This window comes from Hemitrygon akajei, chromosome 16, assembly GCF_048418815.1.
Source record: "Hemitrygon akajei chromosome 16, sHemAka1.3, whole genome shotgun sequence".
In the NCBI taxonomy this organism is placed as follows: Eukaryota; Metazoa; Chordata; class Chondrichthyes; order Myliobatiformes; family Dasyatidae; genus Hemitrygon; species Hemitrygon akajei.
In genome coordinates, this window is record NC_133139.1 from 50,392,808 (window position 1) to 50,419,467 (window position 26,660).

At 39.7% G+C, this 26,660-nt stretch overlaps 1 protein-coding gene across 1 annotated transcript in view; it reads left to right on the forward strand.

The window, feature by feature from the left end:
- c16h19orf44 (chromosome 16 C19orf44 homolog) overlaps positions 1–23,478 on the forward strand; it is a 48,762-nt gene extending 25,284 nt beyond the window's left edge. The window contains 6 exon segments of the mRNA XM_073068029.1: positions 6,670–6,883; positions 11,534–11,616; positions 15,324–15,900; positions 20,333–20,428; positions 22,299–22,465; positions 23,031–23,478. Coding sequence (XP_072924130.1) covers positions 6,670–6,883; positions 11,534–11,616; positions 15,324–15,900; positions 20,333–20,428; positions 22,299–22,465; positions 23,031–23,120 — 1,227 coding nt within the window. The 3' untranslated portion in view covers positions 23,121–23,478.
- The last annotated feature ends 3,182 nt before the right edge of the window (positions 23,479–26,660 follow it).

A 26,660-nucleotide genomic window follows, 5' to 3' on the forward strand; every position in this document is an offset into this window, starting at 1 on the left:
GGGTATTTAAGAGCCTCTTGGACAGGTACATGGATGAAAGAAAAATAGAGGGTTATGGGGTAGTATGGGTTTAGTACTTTTTTTTAAGGAATATATGGGTCGGCACAACATCGAGGCCTGAAGGACCTGAACCATGCTGTACTATTCTAGTGTATTCTAGATACATTGGTCATTGTAGTGTAGTAAGCATAAATATATGTGCAGTGCAAATTATGATGTAGACAGTGAGTTTAACGTCTGAGGATAGGCAGAGGGTATAGGGTGGCTTTGTTGCTAAAAACTGAAATCGAGTCCTTAGAAAGAGAAGACATAAGAGGTAGAATCCTTGTTAAGAAAACTACAAGGGTTGTATATAGGCTTTTGAACAGTAGCCAGGATGTGGGGTACAAATTACAACAGTAAATAGAATAGGCATGTAAAAAGAACAATGTTATGATAGTCATGGGGGATTTCAATATGTAGATAGATTGGGAAAATCAGGATGGTGCTGGATCCCAAGAGAAGGTCTACGATGTACAATGCCTGCAAGTTGGCTTTTTCAGCAGCATGTTTGAGGCCACTAGGAAAAAGGCAATTCTGGATTGAGTGTTGAATAATGAACCAGATTTGATTAGGGAGTTTAAGATAAAGGAACCCTTAGGAGGCAGTGATCATAATATAATAGGGTTCACCTTGGAGGTTGAGAGGGAGAAGCTAAAAGTAGATATACCAGTTTTACAGTGGAGTAAAGGGAATTACAAAGGCACGAGGGAGGAGCTGGCCAAAGTTTATTGGATGTGGACACCAGAAGAGATGATGTCAAAACAGCAATGGTTGGAGTTTCTGGGAGCAATTTGGAAGGTGCAGTATAGATAGGTCCCAAAAATTGGTAGTATTCTAAAAGGAAGATGAGTCAACTATGGCTAACAAGGGAAGTCAAACACATCATAAAAGCAAAAGAGAGGGCATATAATATAGCAAAAGATAATGGGAATCGAGAAGATTGAGAAGCTTTTAAAAACCAACAAAGGGCAACTAAAAAAGCTATGAGAAAAAAGATAATATAAATATATTGTATTAATATTGATAGTTAATAATATAATAGAGGATACCAGAAGTTTTTTTTTAATATATGAAGAGTAAAGGAGAGGTGAGAGTGGATATCAGAGTGTTCAAAAATATCACTGGAGAGGTAGTAATAGGGACAAAGAAGTAACGGGAGAACTCATTAAGTATTTTGTGCACGTCTTTACTGTAGAAGACTCCAGCAGTATGCCAGAAATGCAAGAGTGTCAGGGGGCAGAAGTGAGTGTATTTGTTATTACTAAAGAGAAGATGCTTGGGAAGCTGAAAGGTCTGAAGGGTAGATACGTCACCAGGACTACACCCCAGGGTTCTGAAAGAGGTAGCTGAAGAGACTGTGGAGGCATTAGTAGTGATATTTAAAGAATGGTTCCAGATTACTGGAAAATTGCAAATGTCACTCCACCCTCTAAGGGAGGCAAAAGGCAAGAAATTATAGGCCTGTTACCTTGACTTCAATAATTGAGAAGATGTTGGAGTCCACTATTAAGGTTGATGTTTCAAGGTATTTGGAGGCACATGATAAAATAGGCCAAATTCAGCATGGCTTCCTTTAGAGGAAATCATGCCAGACAAATCTGTTGGAATTCTTTGAGGAAATAACAGGGAAGATGGACAAAGGAGAGTCAGTGAATGTTCTCATAAGGCATGCTTCCCAATCCAGGCAACATCCTTGTAAATCTCCTCTACATGTACCCTTTCTATGGCTTCCACATCCTTCCTGTAGTGAGGCGACCAGAACTGAGCACAGTACTGTACTCCAAGTGGGGTCTGACCAGGGTCCTATATAGCTGTAACATTACCTCTCGGCTCCTAAATTCATTTCCACAATTGATGAAGGCCAATACACTGTACTCCTTCTTAACCACAGAGTCAACCTGCACAGCTGCTTTGAGCATCCTATGGACTTGGACCCCAAGATCCCTCTGATCCTCCACACTGCTAAAAGTCTTACCATTAATACTATATTCTGCCATCATATCTGATCTACCAAAAAGAACCATGTTACATGTCAATGATTTGGATGATGGAATTGATGACTTTGTGGCCAAGTTTGTAGATGGTATGAAAACAGGTGAAAAGATAATTAGTGTTGAGGAAGGAGGGAGTATGCAGAAGGACTTAGATAGATTTGGAGAACTGGGCAAAGAGGTGGCAGATGGAATATAGTGTAGAGAAGTTTTTGGTCATGTACTTTGGTAGTAGAAGTAAAGGTGTAGACTATTTTATAAATGGAGGAAATATTCAGAAATCAGAGGTGCAAAGGGACTTGGGAGTCCTTGTGCAGGATTCCGTGAAGGTTAACTTGCAGGTTGCTTCGGTGGTAAAGAAGGCAAAAGCAATATTAGCATTCATTTCAAGAGGACTAGAATATAAAAGCAAGAATGTAATGCTGAGGCTTTATAAGGCATTGGTCAAACTGCAATTGGAGTATTGTTAGCATTTTGGGCTCTTTATCCAGAAAGGATGTGCTGGCATCGGAGAGGACATTTCTGAGAATGACTACCAGGAATGAAAGGTTAGTAGATGAGCGTTTGATGGCTCTTGGCCAGTACTCACTGGAATTTAGAAAAATGAGTGGGAAATCTCATTGAAATATATTGAAAAGCCTAGATAGAGTGAATTAGAGAGAATGTTTCCTATATTGGTGAAGTCTAGGACCAGACAGCATAGTGTCAGAATAGCAGGACATCCCTTTGGAACAGAGATGAGGAGGAATTTCTTTAGCTAGATGTGGGGAATTTGTGGAATTTATTATTGCCCCAAATGGCTGTTGAGGCCAAGTCATTGGGTATATTTAAAACAGAAATTGATACATTATTGATTAGTAAGGGGGAAAAGGCAAGAGAATAGGGGTGAGAGGTGTAATTAATCAGCCATGATGGAATGGCAGAGCAGACTCGAGGGGCTGAATTGCCCAATTCTCCTCCTACGTCTTAACTGTATGAGGTTGTCCAAAAGCAACTTGAAGACCAACTACTACAGAATTATTTTATTTAAATTGTCTAAAAAATTCAGATATTGCATATTATAAACATACATTTGTAGATCAATGTTATTCATAAATTTACAAAGTGGCGATCCTTGTTAGGAGTACTAGTTATACAGGAAAATTGAATATGGTGGGGTGAAGGTTGGTGATGAGTGAATGATTACACTGTGGTATATATTTGTTTTGTTGGAGTTGAGGTTATTATGGGAGCCCTTGGGCTTCAGAGTTTAAGGCGCTTATGGAATTAGCCTGAGGAAGTGAATGTTGGTTCAAATGCTGGTGATATTCCACTTTTGTAGACCGTTTACAAGTTCCTTAACAATGCATATTTTGCGTAATTCTAGATTCCAACAGTCGTGGAGGATTTTAGGTTTTACAACAGTGTTTAGAAGGTGATCTAAGTGGAAGAACTTCTGTGCGAGATTATTGTACGGGCCAGTCAGTGGGTTGGATTTGGCAATATTAAAACAGCTGCTTCTCCAGTGCCAAACCTTGCAACTATTTCTGGCAAAATGCTGTTAGAAGATGAAATGTGTTTGAAAAGAGTTAAATTTCAGAGATGAAATGAGATCAAAGCTGCACTTGATGAAATGTGGTATCAAGGAGCCTAGTAAAACTAGTTCGTGGGCATTAAGAAGAAAACATTCCAATGATTGGAGTCATTACCTTTTCCAAAGGAAAATGGTTGTGATAAACACATTTTTATAGTTTAATATGCCATAGGAAGTCATTCAGCCCATCAATTCGTTGCCAGCTGTCAGATAGTTACTATCAATGTTATTTTCCCCATCTGCAAAGATCTCTCATTTGCCCATCCTTCTCCTACCAAACCTGATTCTTCTTCCACCCATCTACACTAAGGGTCATTTACAGTAGCCACTCAACCTACCAGCACAGCTTTGGGATGGGGGAAGGGTAGAGAAAAATGTGCAAACTCCATGCACCTACCACCTGAGAGCAAAGAACAAACTTGGTTAGATGGAGCTCTGAGGCGGCAGCTTTAACTGCTACATCAGAATACCATCCTTGCTACTACACTGTAGTAACGTACTTTGACAACTGTCTGCGCCTGTGTGCTGTAAGGCTGAAAATTGGCAGGTACTATTCACCCCACAGAAGTGCACACAGTGACCAACTCTGACAGGCAAGAAACTAACTGGCTACCCTTAACATTCAATATATTTCCTAATTTCTCATTGTTTACCTTTGACCAGAAACAGAACTGCAACTAGTGGAGCTCTTATCCTATGACATTCCAAGCCTATCTATCATTTTTTAAAGTGCAAGATAAAAGCATGATGATTGAGTGAAGCTCAAATACTCAATAATATGACTGCCAGGATAAATCAAACCACTTCTTCTCACAATATCCACAACTAAACATTCTTCCTCTTCATCATTGCTGCACCACAGTTGGTGTGTACCAGCTGCAAATGACACTGCAATTACTCATCTTGTGTTTTCTATCAGCATCCTGATTTTCCCCTCAGTTCTCAACTGCCCCCCACCAAACCTGTGACAAGTTGGAGGAGAGTTTGCAGGTTTATGGGAATTCCCTCACCTGCAGCTTTCCCTCAATGTCACATAGTATCCTGTCTTGGAAGTATATCATCAGTCCTTTGTCATCACCTGATCTTAATCCAGAAGCTCAGTAGCATTGTAGTAGTGTATTTACCAACAGTTCAAGAAAGTAGATCCCTACCACCTTCTCAAGGCCATTTAGGGAATGGGAAAGTGGATAATAACTAAATAGCTGAATAACTAAAAGAAACCTTTCACTGTATATATTAATTTTCAATAGAAATCTTTTTATAACTGTTTCCTATCATTGTATCCTGATTAAATTACATTGTACTCTGACTTTAAAGTATTTGCTATAGTTCTGTGCCACTAAATTACAATTAAATTAAATTTGTATGTAAAGGTTTCATTTTACACGTAGTCTATGCCCCCATGTCTGAAACCCAGAATACTATTGATCATTTTCTTAACCACATTGAACATTGTATTTGTTTTCTTCAGATACTCAATTCTGTTGAAGGCAAAGGAACTTAATTTGAGTCATAGGATACTCTGCACAGCTCATTATATTGTGTGTTAAACAGGAGTCAGGATGAATTTCAACCTGCTTCCCATTTCAAATCATTTCTACCAGTATGTATTGATTCACATTTAACTATATCAAATTAATCTACCATTTTTTGCCTAATATCCTGTCACCTTTCACGTGCCTTTTCATTGGTTGTGAAACACTTGTACAATTATGAATTATGCTCAATATTCTTGACTTATCAAATCTACACCAAAAATCAGTGCCTTGCTATTACCCCTGAAATCCTTAACTTTAAATTTGGAATGAAAAGTTACTACAGCTTTGGAACCCCTTATCTGAAAATCCAAAAACCTCTGAAATTTGATTTTTTTTTTGAGTAATGACATGATGCCACAAAGGAAAATTCCACAAGGCACTGAGAAGGTTCCTTGGCGATGCACATGTGTCTGCGCACCACAGACAGTTCTGAGAAGTGACCTCGTATATCCTGAGGGGGGCCATGTTGGTGCCGGTTTGTTTTCAGCAGTCATTATAGCCAGACCTTTGTGTATCACTCACAGTGATTACCATTATTAAAAATGTTATATAAAACTATACTCAGGATTTATGTATGAGCTGTATATGTAATATAAATGAATTTTGTGTTTCGTCTTGGTTCCCATCCCCAAATTATCTCATTATATAGATGCAAATATTTCAAAATTTTAAAAAATCCAAAACACCTCCAGCCCCAAGCATTTCAATGTATATCAGTAATAGTGACCATGGATCTATCAGATAGTCATTTTGAAAAATGAGATTATTTTACTTATTTTAGGCTAGGAAATTTGCCATCTGACTTAAGTGATGTTTTCTATCTGTCTCTGAAATTGATACTTTGTTCCTTGTTAGAGATGGACAATAAATAATAAACTTGCTACCAACATCATGTAATGAAGGAATAAAGCATCTTTGCCATTCTGAACACACCTAATTACTTGTATTTTCCATCAATCAGCAAATATTCTTTTCATGGTGCCTTGTTACATTCATAGTTATAGGGTAGGGGACCAGACAACATCTTGGCTGTGGTGCTGAAAGACTGAAACAGCCACATCTCAATTCTAAACTGTTTCAACACTAGCATCTAAACATTAATGAACAAAATTGCCCAGAAAAGTTCAATCTGCAAAAGACAGGATGGATCTGATCCAGCTAGTTATTGTTCCTTAGGTGGGTATGAAAGCAGTACAAATGTATTAGAAGTTTTATCAAACAACACTTGTTTACCAATAATTTGCTCACCAAAAGCTTAGTCTGGATTTTACCAGGACCACTCAACTCCAGATCTGATTTCCTGAAGCAAGGTGGGAATGGTTGCAACAGGGAACTCTAGTAAAATTAAAGTAATGGGAATCATTGTAGGTTAGGGTTAGGGAAGGCTTTCAACCACTGAGATTTTTCCAGTTCTGCGTAGTCCTTGGTCTAGGTAAAAACCCTTAAATAATAAGCTACTGAAAAAGTTGTTGATTATAAATTGGTCGAACTGGCCTCCTTTTTGACTCCTTCATTTTACTTGTAGTCTGTCCTGAGAAACTATCCAAGGAGCCATCTAAGATTGCCTTCTCCACCCAGTGTTGGCTCCCCACAGCTGAGTCTGTCTCCAAGAATGAAATTTGTAAAACGCATCCCAATGTCTTCAACTGAACAAAGTGAGATTAAATCTCTGGATGAGCTCTTTACCGAGCCTTCTGCTACTGAGGATGTCAGAAGCCTTGACAGTGAGACCTCTGATGGTGAGTATCTAATTGAATCCTGAATTGAGATGAACAAAAACATTACAATTGGATACCTTTTTAAGGAATCCACTATTCATGCTCTTGTTATTGCTGATCTCCACTTTATATCTATGCATAATCATGTAACAATAATACAGTTCCATTGAAAATTGTAGCAACAGGAAGATATCATTTGGTCCAACAAATGAATCCAACCAGAAAATGGCTTCTCTCCATATTCACACAATTATTCTTATTTAGCTGTTAGTCATAGAACAATACAGCACAGAGATGGGCCCTTTACCCCATTCAGTCTGTGCTGATCCATTAATCTGCGTAGATCCTTCGACCTGCACCCAGACCATAGCCTGCCATACCCCTCCCATCCATGTACCTGTCACATGTTGAAAATTGGGCTTGCATCCACCACTTGCGTTGGCAGCTCATTCCCCACTCTCCCTATCCTCAAGTGAAGAAGTCTCCCCTCATGTTCCCCTTAAATGTTTTACTTTTCACCATTGACCCATGACCCCTAGTAGTCTCACCCAACCTCAGTGGAAAAAATCTGCATTTACCTTATCTATACCTCTCATAATTTTGTATACCTCTATCAAGCCTCCCCTCAATCTTCTATGTTCTAGGGAATAAAGTCCTAACCTATATAACCTTTCCCTGTAACTCGGGTCCTCAAGACCTAGCAACATCTTCGTAAATTTTTTCTGCACTTCCAGTTTTATTTACATTGTTCTTGAAGGTACATGACCAAAACTGCGCACAATACTTGAAAATAGGCTTCAACAACATCTTGTACAATTTCAACATAACATCCCAACTCCTGTACTCAACACATTGACTTATGAAAGCCAATGTGCCAAAACCTTTTTTTAAGAATCTATCTACATGTGATGCCATCTTCAAGGAATTATGGATCTGTGTTCCCAGACCTTCTGTTCTTCTGCTCATCGTGCAAGACCTATCCTGGGTTGGTCCTCCCATAGTGGAACACCTCACACTGGTCTATATTAAATTTGCAGATGAGTTGTTTGAACTCATCTCAGGCTGATAAATTAATTTAGGGTCATAGAACACTGCAGCATAGAAACAGACCCCTTGGCCCATCTTTTGTTCCTCTGCACACCTTGTAGCACATCAGTTGACAACCTTAACATTTCTTTAGGATTTGTCTGTTTTTAAAATATATATAAGCTGAATTGCTAGCTCGAAACTCAACCCAGCACGGATGAAAATCATGCAAGGAGCCAGCTGGATTTGGACCCGGGATCACTCGCCTTGAAGTCTGGTGCAGATGCCCCTATACCTCCGGCTATTTGACCCATCTAGTTAATTTGCCTAGTCCTGAAAACCTGCACCCAGACTATTCCCCTCCTGACAATGTATTTATCCAAATTTCTCTTCAGTGTTGAAACCAAACCTTCATCCACTACTTCCACTCATTCCACACTCTCACCACTCTCTGAGTGAAGATGGTCCCCCTCATGTTCTCCTTAAATATTTCGCCTTTCATCCTCGAGTTCTGGTCTCCCTCAAACTCAGTGGGAAAAGCCTGCTTACATTTACCCTATATATCCACTATCGATTTGCTGGAGTCCTACTGTGTAAGGTCACCTGCTCAGCCATGCCATTGACTGTTTCCCATTCCCTGGACCTAGCAGAAGCATGTTTACATGAACGTGTATCCTTGCACTTCCATCCCATAATTGGAATGATGTGAGTGTTCTCACTTCTTGCCGAAGCATGATCCAACCAGTTACCTTCCACCAACACACTTATTTATCTGGCTGAAATTACTCTCACGTTGAACAACATTTCCTTTAATTTGGGCTACTTGGAAGCACATGATAAAATAGGCTGAAGACAGCATGGATTCCTTAGGGGGAAATTTTACCTAACTGAAATGTTGGAATTCTTTTTAAGGAAATGATATGTAGAATAGACAAAGGTGAGTCAGTGAATGTTGTTTACTTGTATTTTCAGAAGGCCTTTGACAAGGCGCATGCATGCGGTGAGTAAACATGATAAGAGCCCATGGTATTACAATAAGGTTACTAGCATTGGCTGATTGGCAGGAGGCAAAGAATGGGAATACGGGAGGTCTTTTCTGATTGGCTGCTGGTGACTAGTGGCGTTCCCCAGGGATTAGTGTTAGAACCACTCTTTTCAACTATTTGGATGATGGAATTGATGGTTTTGTGGCCAAGTTTGCAGACAATACAAAGATAGGTGGAAGGTCAGGTAGTGTTGAGGAAGTGGGGAGTCTGCATAAGGACTTTGATAAATTGGGGGAATGGACAAGGAAGTAGTAGATGGAATATGTATAGGGAAGTGCATGGTCATGCACTTTGGCAGAAGGAATAATGACATTGACTCTGCACCACGTGCTGCCATGGCTTCACATGACCCCATACCCCACAGGCAATGTTCCCTCTAATTTTTAGTAGTCAGTGTGCGCAAAAATCTTATGTTGTGCTAATTTTTTTCCCGCGACAATAGTATGTGCGCACTGAATGCACACATGGCACAGTTTGTGTAGGTTTACAAAATATTTGACACAAAACTGCAGAATAACAACAAAATAACATACATATTTAAGTCACTCAGTCATTTTTCTCTCTCCTGTCTTTGGCATTTACCCATTATTTGTGAACTTTATCTATCTCGATTATTATCTAGACTAGTGGTCGCCAACCCATCGATCGCGATCGACTGGTCGATCTTTGAGACTTTCCCAGTAGATCCCGGAAAAAAAAGAAAAATAAATACACAAATACTGTTGAGAGATTGTTTCCGGGTTGCGGGTTTTTATTTCCGTTCTTTCTGCCCAGTGCGCATGCGTGTAGCTTCCCTTCCACGCACTACACAGTGTAATTCAATGGTCCCCAACCACCGGGCCGTGAGGAAACAATATGAGTCAGCTACACTTTTCTTCATTCCCTGTCATGCCCACTGTTGAACTTGAACGCACGCGAGGTCATCAGTCGCCTAAACGCAGTGACACCCTCGTGCCAGTGTTTGCCTGACGCAGCCGGCGAGAACCGCCGATGCTACTGACCCGGAGCGCGGACAGATGAATGCCGCCTCTAAACCTGTTCACCGCACCGAATGTTCGTGGGGAAGCTGGTGCTAAAATAATTGCAGACGACCTAATTCAGGCTCAAGGTTTCATAAGTATCAGAGCAGCTACCGCGCTGCGATCTACTAAAACAAACTTTTGTCGGCCGATAGATCCTACAAGGGGGGAAGGGGGTCTGTCACACTGCTCGTTCGGTTGGTCGCTTTGTCTGGACTGTGACCGCTGCGGCCCTGGCATGGGGACCTCTCCAGCCCTGACCTTGTCCTGTCACCCCACCCGCGACCAGCCGCACCTGGCCAAGGCGTGCGGGGGCTGCAGTTCGGGCCCGGAGGCTGTCTAATGAAGCAATGAAGCCCTCAAAACGGCTTCGGTACCTTGAGTCCAAGCACCCCGCACTTAAAGACAAACGCGTTGAGATTTTTCAGCGGAAAAAAACGTGAGCAAGCGGGACAGAAACTAAGTGCCGAGAGCCGCGAAAAAATTGCGGAATAGACTGGACATAAGGAACCTGTATCGGTGTATTCCGGTCGTGTTTAACACCAACTGCACCCCCCCACCGTCAGCCAGTCCGCAAGAATATTGTCAATATTAAACAGGTCCGCGGTGCAGAAAAGGGTGGGTATCCCTGGTGTTTATACATTATTTCTACTTCCAGGCTGTGTGGTTTTACTTCCGGTCTTTTCTGCCCCGGTGCGCATGCGTGTAACTAGTCGATCTCGCCTTTCACTAAGACCGAGGTAGGGGATCTTGGGCTTAAAGAGGTTGGTGACCACTAATCTAGACTATCTATCTAGACTAATAGAACTTCCATCCAATTGATAGCTTCTGATTCTCATTAACATATTCAAATGACATTCACCTAAATGGTTTCTCTGCTTGTTTTTGAGTTGATTCATTAGGCTAAAGCCTCTCTCACAGTCTGCACTAGACACAAGAAAGGTTCCCCCAATGTCCATCAACTGTGCAAGGTTGCAAAACTGTTCATTTTGAAGTACAAATGCCACCATTTGAGCAAAGTTTGAAATCAGTTTGGATTTAATTTTTTCTTGCACGGAAAATTTGAAATCATTAAACTGTCTAATTATTACAGTATTTTCAGCTAGAAAATCCTATGATATTTTAGACATAAAGCATTAACTTGTTCATCGCCAAATGTGAAGTTTACGATATGAACACCGTCCACCAAAGATGGCTGCCACCATGATGCAGCTGTACAAACTGGAACAGGAAAGGTGAGATGAAGTAAATTCATGACGTGCATTATGGTATTTGAAACATTTAGCTAAAAGATTATTTTCAATAAGTGTAATTATTAATTACTACATTATTTTAGGTAACTAACCTTTTGTACGCACATTAATTTCCTTTGTGCGCTGGTTGAAAAATGTGTGTGCGCGCAAACGCGTGCACAGCTTAGAGGGAACATAGCCCACAGGTGCTGCTCAACCCACTGAATTCATTCAGCAGATTGTTGCTCTACAGTTGGAGATATTATTCCAGTAGCTGTGCTATTTTTGTAATATACATCAGTAGTTTAAATACAGTATGCTTTCTAACTTATTCTTTGTCTTTTTCAGAATTCAAACTAAATATTTTGACTCTGGAGGATTTGATTCCAGCTGTAGAACAGAAAAGTACAAAAATATCACCAACTTTGAAGGTGACTTCTTTGTTCATTTTAATTATTCCTAGGCAGGAGATTGGGGCTGAGAGGGAAATGGATCAGCCATGATGAAATGGTGGAGCAGACTTGATGGGTCAAATGGCCTAAATCTGCTCTGAAGTTGCAGGAGGTAAGTAGCTGGGTGACTGTCAGGAGAAATGGAAATGTGATTAGGCAGTTAGCACAGAGCACACTTCAAAAATAAGTATACAGTTTTGGATATTGTTGTGGGGATGACGCCCCAGGGGAATGCCATGGAGACCAGGTTACTGGCACTGAGCATGGGTCCTTGCTGCAGAAAGGAAAGAGGGAAAAGAAGGGAGCAGTAGTGATAGGGGACTCAATAATCACAATGGACAGGAGATTCTGTGGACGTGAATGAGACACCCGAATGGCATGTTGCCTCCAGGTGCCAGGGTCAGGGACATCTCAGATCATGTCCACAACAATTTGGAGAGGGAGGGAGAGCAGCCAGATGTCTTGATACATATTGGAACCAATGACATAGGAAGGAAAAGCAAAGAGGTCCTGAAGAGAGAATTTAGAGTTAGAAAGAGTAGATCTGGAAAGTATGTTTTCCATGGTGGGAAAGTCCAAGACAAGAGGGTACAGCCTCAGGATAGAGGGGCATCCATTTAAAACAGAGATGCAGAGAAATTTCTTTAGCCAGAGGGTGGTGAATATGTTACCACAGCCAGCTGTGGAGGCCAGGTTTTTGGGTGTATTTAAGGCAGAGATTAATGGTATTGATTGACACACATTCAAAGGTTAGAGGGAAGAAAGCTGGGGAGTGGGGCTGAGGAGAGGAGAAAAGGATCAGCCATGACTGAATGGTGGAACAGACTCGATGGGCCAAATGACCCAATTCTGTTCGTATGTCTCATGGTCTTGTGGGTTTTATTATATCTTAGAGCTTAGGACATAGGCTATTTGGCCCATTGAGACTGCTCTGCCATTTCATTATTATTCCTTTCAACCCCATTTTCCTGCCTTCTCCCTGAAACCTTTGATGCCCTTACTAATCAAGAACCTATCAACCTATATACCCATTACCCCTATATACCCATTACCTTGGCCTCCACAGCTGACTGTGGCAATAAATTCAACAGATTCACCATCCTATATTTAAAGAAATTCCTCCTCATCTCTGTTCTAAGGTCACATCCTTCTATTTTGAGGCCACACCTCTAGTCCTAGACTCCTCCACTATAGGAAACATCCTCTCTTCTTACACTCTATCTTGGTCTTTCAATATTAGATAAGTTTCACAGTGATTTCCCCACCCCCTGCCCCACCATTCTTCTAAACCCCAGCAAGTACAGGCTCAGAATCATCAAACATGTATTAACCCTTTTATTTCTGGGATAATTCTCATGAACCTCCTCTGGACCCTCTCCAAGGCCAGGATGTCCTTTCTTAGATAAGGGACCAAAACTGCTCACAATACTCCAAGTACAGTCTGACCAATGCCTTATAAAGCTCATCTTGTCAAATCCATCAGAAGCTTAAAAATTTTTGTAATAACTTGCAGTTTCTTTAATCTACCAGTCAAATATATTTTAAGAGCTCACTTAAGTATTACAATGAAGCTTATGCTTATAGCAGCACAGGATCAGCACTCAAGATGCTGATCAGTCAGGAGTTGTGTATTGCATTTACTTATAGTCTGGTTTTCCTGATCCTCTTTCTGATATGCTTGGAAAAGTTGAACAATACATTTCGCTAATATACAGTACACTGATGATCATAGAAGGATGCAGCAATAAGTTTCCTGAAAGTTATTGAGAAACCAAAGTTAGTGAATGGCTGGATATTCTGTTCTGAGCTGGAAAATGGCAAGTTCAAGGTTGCACTCCAATGTTGGACCTCACAGAAAATCAACCTGAAATCTGACACTGAATCTGCACTAGTTTAGACTTGGCACAGAACCTGCTATCTAATTGATTTGAACTGAGAGGAATGGCAGCAAGATGGAAGATTAATCACAATGTTTTTTTGTGTGAATTACTTGGATCCAGCTTTGTTTTTGGATACAATATTGCACAATATTAATTTGACTTGTAAGGATGTTTTTTTTCTTGGTTGCCCATAGTAATAGTCTCAAATCCCAGCAGAATAGAAGTGAATGCAGTTAAATACACTTAGTGACTACACAGTTATAAGCAACTAAATGTGGAGTTTATTCCTATATTTCAGGTATAGCTAATGTGCTATATTTTTGGAAGATTTATGGCAAATTCTATTTCCACTAATTTTAAGCCAATTTTTATTTTCTGAGTCTGGACAAAAAGTGCTGTCTATACTTGTCGAACTCTGACTTGGCAGACCAGGCAACATTGTAGAAAGGGAAACACAATTAACTTCTTAGACCAAAGATCTTTGGTCAGAAATGGCAAAGAGCAAAAGAAAATTGGCTTCAAATTGCAGAGATGGTGAAGGAACAGGAAAAAAGGAATAACTCTGATGAAATAATGCTGAGATAAAACAAGCTGTAAATCTGGTTTGATGTATCAAGGGGGCAGTTAGAGAACTTGAACATGGGGAAAAAAAGGGCTATGAAATATGGACTATTTGAGAGTAAAAACTATAGGACATGCCAGCAAGGCAGGAAGTGCAAATGGAGAGAGAGAACTGAGCCACTATCACGGATGAACAGGCCAGATCCAATAAGACAGAGAAAACAAAGTAAATTGAGTTTGAGGAAAACTATTTTGTTTTGCTCTGTTGTCTTTTGCCCTTCCCTTTTCCAGTACTTTGGTTGACAGTGCTATCAATTGAATTTCTTTATTTGAGAGTGGCATTAAGGTGGTGAAAATATCATTTAGCATGTTGGCTTTCATCGGTAAGGGCATTGATTGTAGGATTTCAGACATCATGTTGCAGTTGTACAAATTGTTGGTGGGCTGCGCTTGGAGTACTGTGTACAGGTTTGGTCATCATGTTATAGGAAAGATGTGGTTAAATTGGAAAGAGTGCATAAGAGCTTGGCCATGCTTAATATTTATTCCTTGCAACATGAGGAGAGACCTTGTAGAAATGTTTAAAATTATAATAGGTATAGATAAGGTGGATGGTAATAGTCTTTTCCCCAAGAGTATGGGAGTCTAAAACTAGGCCATAGTATGAGGGGAAGGATTTGAAATAGAACTGAGGGGCAATTTCTTCTACACAGGTTCTAGTGAATATATGGAACAAAGTGGTTGAGGCAGGTACAGTAGTGTAATTTAAGAAGCACTTGGATAGGTACTAGAGGGATGTGGGTCAAATATAGGAAACTGGCACTAGCTGGAGTCTCATTGTGGTCATTGGACTCATGAACTCATTGGACTGAAGCCCTGTACCTATGCTGTGTTGCTCTATGAGTGTATTTGTAACACTATGCTTTTGTGGCATTATTGACTAATTCTGTCATTTAAATTGGGAGTGAGATTGACTGATTTTTAGCTTTTTCTCCTTCTGTTGATCAGCTGATAAAACAAATTATAATCTCATTCAAGAACTTCTCGAGTGTAAATGACTCAATTCACTGGTCATCAGTGTATTTAGCACCAGACTATCAAAGAGATACAGTATAGCTTATGATAGTCATGTTCAAGGAACTAGTAGCTTAAAATGTTGTATCTCTAATTATTTATTTTTACTTTAATCTCATGCAGTGTTTTATGAAAGCTCAGTTTGTTAATGTGTGTGTGTTTTTTTTTAAGAATGAAGAGGGACAGCACTTGGATGTTCCAAGCACGCAGTCAACTTTTCACAATTTAAGGTCAAATGTGGCAAAAGAGCTTGTCAGTTCATGTCTCCAGTCCACTAAACTTTCAAGAGAGAAAGATACAAATTACTTGGAAAATGAGATTTGGACAAAATCTGATGTAACTGGAAGTGAAATCTCTGAATACTTAAATGGAGATTCTAATGTGTCAAGGAAGGAAAGAAAATCTTCAGAGAAGTTGTTTGAACAATTAGAAGAGGATGATCTGAGCACTATGTGTTCCGAATATTCAGAAGACTTTGAAACTTCTAATTGTGAAGTGTCCTCAGTAAAATTGGACCAGGGTGAATCACATTTTGAACAGTCATCTGAAAAGGAGTCAAGGGCTGATTATTCTGATAACACCTCCTACTCAACCTCCTCATCCCCAGTTCCAGACCGTTCCAAGTTGGCAACCTGCACAGGATCTCCCTGTTCGGATAGAGATATGCGGAAGTCACTATCTAAAGTAACTGTGAAAGATACAGCAATACAGACACAGCTATCCAGTTTTCATTACACCTGGCACAAAGGTTTATCTATGAATATTTTTATTTGCAGATTAATTGCCCTGTTTCTTCTTTCTTCACCAAACTATTTCAAATCCTCTGAGGTAAAGGTCACAATATTATAGAATTCTATGTGCAGTTTGATGGTGAACACCAAAGGACCAAAACCACAGAGTTCAGCATTGGGCAGTTTTAATGGTATGAAGGTGAACTGGGAAAATAAGCTAAGAGACAGAGCAGTACTCAAGTGGCAGATACTCAAACAGCAAGTCAATAACACTCAGTAGGAATTTAACCTCATTAGAAAGGTTAAAGTACAAAATTAATTTATTATCAAAGTACATATAGTACTGTGCAAAAGTCTTGGGCACAGAACTAGAGTGCATCAGACCTTTGCATAGTACTGTATTTATGAACGTGAAGCAGAGGGCGAGTTTGTAAATCTGGCAGGATCAAAGGATATTGGGAATGGAAGGTAGAGCACCAAGGGAGGGGTGTGGGACAGGTGGCAGAGAAGGAGTGCTGGGGGTGGAGGGTGGGATGGGTGCAAACACCTCCAGCCCTGAGACAGCAGGCAAGGTAATTTGATTCCAAACAATTGGTCTGATTATTACAGAATGTCTTTCAGGTGCTTCCTGCTCCCTCCTCTCTTTTCTTCCTCCTCTCCCAACCATAATTCCCTTCTCTCTGCCTCCTTTCCGCTCAGTCTACAATAGAGATCCATATCAGAATCAGATTTGTCATCGCTCACGTATGTCATGAAATTTGACTTTTTTTTGTTGCAGCAAATTATAGGAAAGATGTCAACAAAATAGAGAGCGTACAGAGAATATTTACTAGAATGTTACCTGGGTTTCAGCACCTAAGTTACAGGGAAAGATTGAACAAGTTAGGTCTTTATTCTTTGGAGTGTAGAAGGTTGAGGGGGGACTTGACAGAGGTATTTAAAATTATGAGGGGGATAGATGGAGTTGACGTGGATAGGCTTTTTCCATTGAGAGTAGGGGAGATTCAAACAAGAGGACATGAGTTGAGAGTTAGGGGGCAAAAGTTTAGTGGTAACACGATGGGAACTTCTTTACTCAGAGAGTGGTAGCTGTGTGGAACGAGCTTCTAGTAGAAGTGGTAGAGGCAGGTTCGATATTGTCATTTAAAAAAAAATTTGGATAGGTATATGGACAGGAAAGGAATGGAGGGTTATGGGCTGCATGCGGGTCAGTGGGACTAGGTGAGAGTAAGCGTTCGACACGGACTAGAAGGGCCTCTCGGCCTGTTTCCGTGCTGTAATTGTTTTATGGTTATATGGCAGCAGTACGGTGCAAATGTCTTGGACACCCAAGCTAAAATTTTTGCGTCATATTCAGTACTACCCCGAGAATCATTTTCTTGCGGGTATTCACAGTAGATAAAAAGAAATACAATGGAATCAATGAAGAAATATACACAAACAAAGACAGACAAGCAACCAGTGTGCAAATGAAGACCAACTGCAAATACAATAAAAAATGAATAATAATAAATAATATTGAGAACATTAGTTGTAGAGTCCTTAAAAGTGAGTCCATAAGTTGTGGAATTAATTCAGTGTTGAGATGAGTGAAGCTATCCACACTGGTTTAGGAGCCTGATGGTTGAAGCGTAATAACTATTCGTGAACCTGGTGGTGTAGGAACTAAGGCCTCCTTCCTAACGGCAGCAGTGAGAAGAGAGCATAACCTGGATATTGGGAGTCCTTGATATTGGATGCTACTTTATTGTGGTAAAGATGTGTTCATTGGTGGAAAGGACTTTTACTGTGATTGGCTCTACTTTTTATAGGCTTTTTCGTTCAAGGGCATTGGTGCTTCCATACCAGGTGGTGATACAACCAGTCAGGATACTCCGCACAGATTCACTATGTCATCTAAAACTTTGTAAAGTTCGAAGGAAGTAGAGGCACTGTCGTGCTGCCTTTGTAATGGCACTTGCATACTGGTCCCAGGACAGATCCTCTGAAATGATAACACCAAGGAATTTAAAGTTACTGACCCTCTCCATGAGATACAACCAAAATCCATGGTTAACAAGGGAGGTCAAGGATCTGTTAAATTGAAAAGTAGGACATACTACTTGTGGAAGGCCAGAGGACTGGGAAGCTTTAGGATGTTTGAGTGAACTTGCCCTTTTCTCCTTGGAGCGATGGAGGATGAGAGGTGACTGATAGAGGTGTATAAGATGATGAGAGGTATTGATTGTGTGAATAGCCAAAGGCTTTTTCCCAGGGCTGAAATGGCTAACACGAGGGGGCATCATTTTAAGGTGCTTGGAAATAGGTACTGAGGGGATGTCAAGAGAAAATTTTTCACAATAGAGTCTTTTAAGAGACTCTTGGATAGGTACATGGAGCTTAGAAAAATAGAGGTTATGCGGTAGTGTAATTCTAAGCAGTTCCTAGAATAAGTTACATGATCGGCACAATGTTGTGGGCTGAAGTGCTAGTCTAAAGTGACTGTGCTGTAATGTGCTGTAGATTTCTATGTTCTGTTCAGCAGAGTAAGATAAAACTCCAAGTGGGAACATTGATTTTGAGAGTAAATTTTTGCTTTATCAAAACAATGGTAAAAGTTTGTATAGATCTATAAATAGGAAGAAGGTAACTATAATAGATGTGGGAACTTCAGTGAATGAGGCCAATGAATTAATTACAAGAAACAATGACATGGCCAATATATTAAATCAATTCTTTGCATCATTCTTCAGCATGGAAGTCACTACAAATATCTCTAAAATATTAATTTTCATTAACAGAGGAACTTACAAAAATCCAAATCATGAGGATAATAATGTTAGAGAAACTCAAGATAAATCATCAGAACCCAGTAGTTTGCACCCATGGGTTTTAAAAGAGGTAGCAGCGGAGTTAGTCAGTAGCTGATTGAAATCTTTTAAAACTTGCTAAATTACAGGTGAGTACTAGATTTCCATTTTTTAAAAGGGAGGAAGACACAAAGCAAGAAACTATAGGAAGTTAGTTTAACATCTAGTTAGCAAAATGCTAGAGTCCATAAAGTAGAAATAGCTAATCTTTTAGGAAAGCTGAGCATAATTAAATCTAATCAGCAGTAAAACCGTTTAAACTAAGACCTCCATTGAATTCTAAAGTGTATTTTTTTTCTTTGAAGGCATATTTTCATAGCTTTGAAAGCAGTGGTTAAACAATTGTTGGCAGTCAGTTGGGAGACTGGGAGAGTTGACAGCTGAAATGCAGCACGTATTCCACATAATCCACAACTAGCCATCTGTTGGATGATGCAAGAGGTGTTCAGCTGACCTTGAGGAGCAAGACTTCTGTCTTGCTACAATTCAAAGATCTTCTATAAGAAATATAAATAGGGCTTACTGTGCAGACTGAATCAAATTGAGGTCATGAATATTATTGGTCATGAGTTTATTTTAACCCAGACGCAATTAAAATTTGAGTTTTTTATTGAATCAATGCTGTTGCTTGGGGGTGTAGCATCTTGGGCAAGGTTGATAATGACAGTCAGATACAATAGATAGTGTTGTGGGGAGGTTGTCAATCATAACACCTTGCAAGGAGGATCTTCTCAGCGATGGTGGGAATGCTGTTCAGAAAGATGCAGATCAGGAGGATAAAATGGAAAGGAGGCAAATCTCTCTGATTTTTCAAAGTCAGCTTTGTCTCCCATCTTAGGTTGCCATTGTCATTTTCTTGAGAGTACTGGCATTATTCTATTCTAACCCAGCAGCAGAGAGGTCAGTGCTAAGGAGTCTTTTTTTTTCCCTCAAGATGTTCATGATGTGTTGGAGTTCAATGCCCTGGAGGCCTGTAAAGGCTCAGACATTGTGTATATTCAATACAGATATCATTGGAATTTTGGATAGTAAAGAAATCAAGTGATATAGGTTTACCTTGGGAAATGGAACCAAGATAAAAGATGAGCAATAATCTTAGAGTAGTAGAGCAGCCCTGAAGGACCAAATGGGCTATCTGTGCTACTTTTTCCAGTTTTTATGAAATACAAAAATATCTTGTGCATCTTGTACAATATTTCTTTATTCCTAAAATCATTCTATCATCACCCCATTGCCATCTTTTGTGAAATGTATTCTTGTATTTTGCTTCTCTTTTGTATTATTTCACACTCTTTCAAAAAGACTTATTTGACATAAATAAGTTATATTTGAAGAATTAGTAAAATAGAGAAGCAAAATCTTATGAGGCATTCTAAAAGCATTGAGAGAGATGTTTTATAAATACAAGACTTTTTAGTTCTTGTTGCATTTGTAAGTTAGGAATTGATTGTGCCTAATTCACCCTTCCATAGCTTTTAAATATCTTATTTCCAAATAATTTCACCTTTAAAGCTACTTAACAACATATAGTATTGACTGCAGCTGTTGGTTTGGTTGCCACCTGTGTCATATAAATAAGCATACGCCTCTCTTTTCACAGAAGATGGAGTGGCAGTACTTGGAGCATCTCTTGGGGCTGCAAATGTGGATCCTACACCTATTGCCAGTCACATTATCAGCCCTGAGGCAATGGAAGGTAAGTATTTTGCATGAAATCTTTTGTGAGAATATTGAACAGAAATATGCAGGTCTAGCAAATCTGGAATGGAAAATGATGCTTAGTAATTTCTGATAAGTGGCTAAGTGATGTTCAAATATCTAAAAGAAAGGAAAAATCACCTTTGCACCAGAACCTAGGTGGATGAAGTATACTGTGGTTTTAAAACAGCAAGTTTGAGCCAGTAGATTAATCACAAACTTTAATAAAGAGCAAAGGAATAGGAAGTTGGACATAGGATAGTAGAATTAATGAGATACAAAACACTTTTCCACTGAAATCTATACTCTTAAGCAAGGTGATGTAACAATGGAAATTGTGTTGAAAATTTCATTAGAAATCTGAAATGTGGGACAGTATTCCAACCTTGCAGCTGCATATAAACTAATGTAGTCAAAGAAATAATTGGAGTTATATAGCACCTTGTCAATAACTGGCTGTCTCAAAAGTTCTTCATATACTAGGTGAGGTGATTTTAATCACCAATCCACTAACCCCACAAGAGATGGATAAAAGACAGTTCAGATTATATTAGCTGACACTGCAAAGATGGTTTTAATTTTCTAACACAATCTGTGCTGTGTCTTCATGGAGACTATATTTGATTAGTGGCATTACATTGTGCAGCATGCAGATCTCCCTTTGAGAAGTTAATATATAAAGTTCTGACTGTTGGAAATGTTCATAATTGGCCTGTCCCCTAAAAACCCTCACTAATTTTTATAGATGCACTGTAGAAAGCATTCTTCTAGGGTGCATCACAACCTGGTATGGAAGTTGTCCTGTCCAAGACCGGAAGAAGCTGCAGAAGATCGTGAACATAGCCCAGCACATCACACAAACCCATCTTCCATCCTTAGACTCACTTTACACTGCACTCTGTTGGAGCAGTGCTGTCAGGATAATCAAGGACACGACCCATCCAGCCAACACACTTTTTGTCCCTCTTCCCTCCGGGAGAAGGTTCAGGAGCTTGAAGATTCGTACGGCCAGATTTGGGAACGGCTTCTTTCCAACTGTGATAAGACTGCTGAATGGATACTGACCCGGATCTGGGCCATACCTTCCAAATATCCGGACGTATCTCTCGGTTTCTTTTTGCACTACCTTACTTTCCCTTTTCTATTTTCTATTTATGATTGATGATTTAAATTTTTTATTATATTTACTTTGATTTGTACTCCAGGGAGCGCGAAGCATAGAATCAAATATCACTGTGATGATTGTACGCTCTAGTATCAATTGTTTAGTGACAATGAAGTAAAGTAAATAAGTAATTAAAGGCGATTCAATGAAGGATAGTTGACAATGCCATAGGTAGCACTATCATAAATCCAGTAAGGCTAGTGAACTGAGTAGAACGATAACTAAATGAGGAAGGCAAGGAGACCACAGTTGATATGAGAATCTAAAATTCTGCAATGCTTTCCTTGATATAACACCTGCGCCTGTTAGAATCAGGTGGGCTGGTCAGTGTGGCCACTCAGGATAATTTTAATCAGTCAGGATAATTTAGATGTACTACATTTTGGATGCCAAATCCTCTAATCCACACTCAGAGGACGGATGATAATGGTGATGGAAGTGGTTATTAGTTGATTAATTGTGCATTAATGTTTCATTATTTATATCAGAGGCACCTTTGACCTCATGATCATGGTATTAGAAAAGCAATACAGTACAAGGACAAGGCTTATCAATTTATAAAAATGGATACGTATATAAAACTTAATAAAATGTTAATTGTCTACAAATGAAACCTGCCCATCCGAAATGACTGCAAAATTATGGATCATTGCACCGTAGTACAGTGAACTACTTATTCCTGCCTCTGTTTATCAATCCACAGCATTGACTTCATACAGCCCTGCCAGCTTAGCTCTAAATGACATGCTGAAACAGCAGCTTACTCTGACTCGCAAGTTTGTGCAAGTCAATCGACTTCTCTACTTATCCATTGTTGCCTCAATAGAAGAGGATAAGTATCATTACACAACTTTGGAAGAAACTAAAGAGGTAAAAAAGTAGACCACATCTTTTTTTTCCTCAATCAGCTGCTCCACACTGCCTGATTTGAGGGGGATTGTGTAACAGTAAGCAGACCCACTTTGTCCTATGTTTATTTACCATGTCTGTTTTAGAAATACCTCAACCCTAATCTAAAGTGGACAGATGATAGCACAATAAAATATTAGGATGGGGATTCAAAGTGTTGTATAGAAAATTAAAGTAAGAGGGAATGAGTGTGGGGAACTAAGTATAGTTTCTAAGCACCTGATGAGGTTGGCCAGCAAGCCGTCACTGACTGGGATCTAAAGGTTGACCAGTAAACTTGTATTTATATAGTCTATTTTATATGACTTAATTACATCCAAAAGTATTTGAAAATAGTATTTGATACCTGTAGCTCCATTGTTATAAAACTGATTATGTAATTGTTGCCTTGAATACAAGAACATGTTCAATCACTTTAATTCAAGTATAACAACATATGAGGCAATTTTTTCTTTATTTATTCTTTAATTTGCTGTATTGCCAGTTGTTAAACCATTTCAACTTGTTATACCCAATCCCTGCCTAGTTTGTCAGTAATCAGAGATCACCATCACTCACCTTGGAGCAGGCCCTGAAAGAAGTGCAAGACGAAATGGGGCAATATCATAACATGTGACGGCCTGATTTGGAAGCAAATACAGCACCAGTAATGATGGAGAGAAGAGCAACTGCTACCAAGATTGGCATTCAAATTAATGTTACCCAGTAAAGCGATCACTGTGATCATGCTGACCTGTCAATGCATGTTTTCAACCACTCATTCTGTGTAAATCCAGGTATTTAAATCCTATAGTAAACACATTTTAATCCTTTGCAATAATTACAAGTAGATGCATCTGATAAAACGTACAGAGCAACTCTTACACTTTGTGCAGACTGATTATCCCTGCAGAGTCCACTAAATTTTCAGTTTCTTTGCATCAGTAAGTCAATATGATGAATCATATTCACTCATTAAATGTTTTGTATTTTATCGCAGTCTGACTCCCTTTGAGATTTGTTTGTGAGAAGAATTTGTATGTGAGATGAATTACTTTTAAAGCCTTGTGAATGCAGTCGTTTGTTCACCCAGCAAATTAGATAGCTAACTCATTACATTGTTTTGGGGGAATTGATTGAAAGAATACCAGCAAGGAGATTGCATTCAAATGTTGATATGTGCTGGTTAATAAAGTAGCCAGGCCATGCATGATATGAAACAGCATGACGGGAAAACTATAGTGTCGAGTGTTTTTCAGTGAAATTTAATTGTTAGAAATTCTTGTCCCGGTCCAGTCTCTCCCTATGCCCTGCTTTAGTTCCTGCATGAAAGTTAGCACTAAAAAGTCCTTCAATAATATTTCAAAATAAGTTTAATATTTTCAGTGGGATATTACTAGGTCTCTGAGAATATCCCAACACAGTAAATTAACATTCATCCTAATATTTCCTGCTATTAACAAATTGCCCTGTGTTACGTTCCCCAGTAACCGGGTGACTTACCAGCAAAGATAGATAGGTCCGCTGAAACCTGGTGCTACTATTTTCAAACGTTTTTATTTATAAAGGGGCACAAACGTATGGTTAATACAAAACATTCAGATCATATACGTCGTCACAACTCAATCTAAAGCACAGGTATAGTAATAATCAATCAGAAATAAGCTCTATCGTTGTCTAGGGGTAATGTAGATATATATTGTTTACAGGATATCTAAAAGTCTTTTGCGGTCACTGCAGTTCCACCAGCTGCCGTCGGTTGTGGTGTCACGTTGGTGCACTTTTGTTAGAAAGAGAGAGAGAGATGAGATGAAACAGTTACCCGACCGGTTTTCCAACCTGGAGGAGTTCGGTTTGTCGGAGCCTCGTTGGGGGAATGAACGCTCATCTGTGGCCTCCCCTGTAGCTAAGCCGTTCTTCCGTTGTGGGGTCGCCAATCCCAGGCAAGGAAAAGACGCACACGAACCCCACCACCGGCTATCACTATCAAAACGCTGTCATAGGATTTCTAGCGTGTCTTCTGGTGCGTCTGAGGCCCCGCCTCGGCAGCCCACCTTTTATCTGGACTGGCAGGGTTGTAGATGTCAATCAGGGTGGGGGGGTGAGGCAATCTTTCCCCCATCACCCAGCCCACGTTGCCCTAGGGCTTTACACGTGGTCTTCATGAGACAATAGTCAGAGTCACTTTATTCTGCTTCTCGGGAGAACGTGGTCTTCCGCACGTCTCCCTCTCTCTCTCCCATTTCCTGTGTCTATTCAGCACGTCTCTCCCCCTCTTGGGTCAGTTGACCCCCCCTTGACTAGGGCTCTTGCGATTCTCACAAAGGAGGGGGCTGAGGTCATAACACCTGTAAATTCTGAGCTCATAGATGAAAATGTTACAAACAATGCTATTTTTTGCATTGAACAACAACTACTTTGACTTCATTCACTTTTTCTGGATCAAACTTTCAGCTCTGGATTCTTGCATAGGCCTAAACAACACCATATACTTTAAGTCCTGTTTAGGCACCTTCTTTAACTCCTTTTTCAGCAACTGAATGGAGGTTGCTTTCGTGCATCCATACAGAGCTATAAAATTTTATGACTGGCACCAATTTTCACATGGTCCATTTTCCTTTCTGCATCCACTTACTTGTCTCTGTCTCAGTGGATAGATGAGTAACCACCAACCATTAAAGGCTGAAGATTCTCATAACTACACTTTCTCTTGTGAGGACTCCATTCTTTGATCTTATTCTATCATATATACTCTGCAGACAGCACTTCCAGCACTGGCATGTCTCCTTTTTTCCTTAGCATGACTTTCTTTTCATTATTGTTGGCAGAGTTCTTGCAAACACCTCACTAATTTCCTGCACCTCTGCTCTCACCCGATCCTCTTAGTCAGACAAGAACAGATTTCCTTTAGTCCTCACCTTCCACTCTGCTAGGTGCTACATTCAGTAAACTATTCTTTGCATATTTTTCAACTTCCAGTGAGACACATTAGTGTCGCTCTGCTTTTAGCATTCTGAAGGGATTTTGTGACACCGCTGTTGTCCCTACCAGCCATTCTTGCAGAAGATGCACTTTTATTTCACCTTTCTCAGCAGCCAAGGACTTGAACAATTCTTTCAGGTGAGGGGGTGATTAATTTGTTTCTTTCAGTCTGGTGCTTTGCATTTGGTGTTCAGTTTGGTCCTCTCTATGTTGGACAAACCAAACAGCTGGGGATTGGGTATATGGTAGGTTTACAGAGCATAGGGACTGGGAGTGTGCCAGCCTTTGGGTCTGGAGCCTGCAGCATAGCATGAGCTGATGGCTGGGGGAATAGGGTAAGGAGATAGCAAAGGATATTGTGCTTGCGTGCACGTGCGTTTGTGTTTGTGCAAAAGACTGAGTGTTTGAGAATCATTTGAATTTTAAAAGATAACCAGAGTGTCATTGTCTCTAAAACCACCTCTTTGTTTCAGTTCATGTAGAGATGCATTTCAGGAACATGTCTCTCCATGATTTTTTCTGTGAAGGCAGATACAGAATATTTGTTTAATTTCTGTCATTCCTCGCAAAATCATCACCTCTGTAAGGGATCCACCTTAACTTTGCAAATTTGTTCCTTTTCACTGGGTGTTTTTAAATTTCTCACTAGATTATCATATTTGATTTTATCTTTTTGTTCTCTCTTGTTGAATTCTGATTTTTTTCCCCCAGTTCTCAAGCTTGCCTTTCTTTTTGGTAAAATTGAGTCTTCTCCTTTGATATCAAGCTGTCCTTAAATTTTATTGTTTCCTTGGACTTTTTTCCCCCTAGTTTTTGTGCCATGGAGGGATACATTTTCACTGTACACAGTATATTAATGATTTTAAAGTTAGTCATTGTTTATTAACCATTATTCCTTTTAATGTACCTTCCGGTAGAGTTCTGTTATGGTGATACAAAATCTGTGAATGTTGACAAGAAAGATAAACCAGTCCATTATTTGCTCTCCAGGTAATTCTATGCAAGATATTACAGTTTTTAATGTGGAAAGTGCATAGGCTTTTAAATTTTCAAATGCGGTATACAGTCTTTGAAGGTGATCTTATTGAGGCAGAAATTTCTGACCTAGTTAGCATTCTCTCCAACTTTGCATTTTACATTCCTTCATTTTGTTTTCATAGAATTGTCCCACTCAGGATCAGGTGCCCCTTGGCCT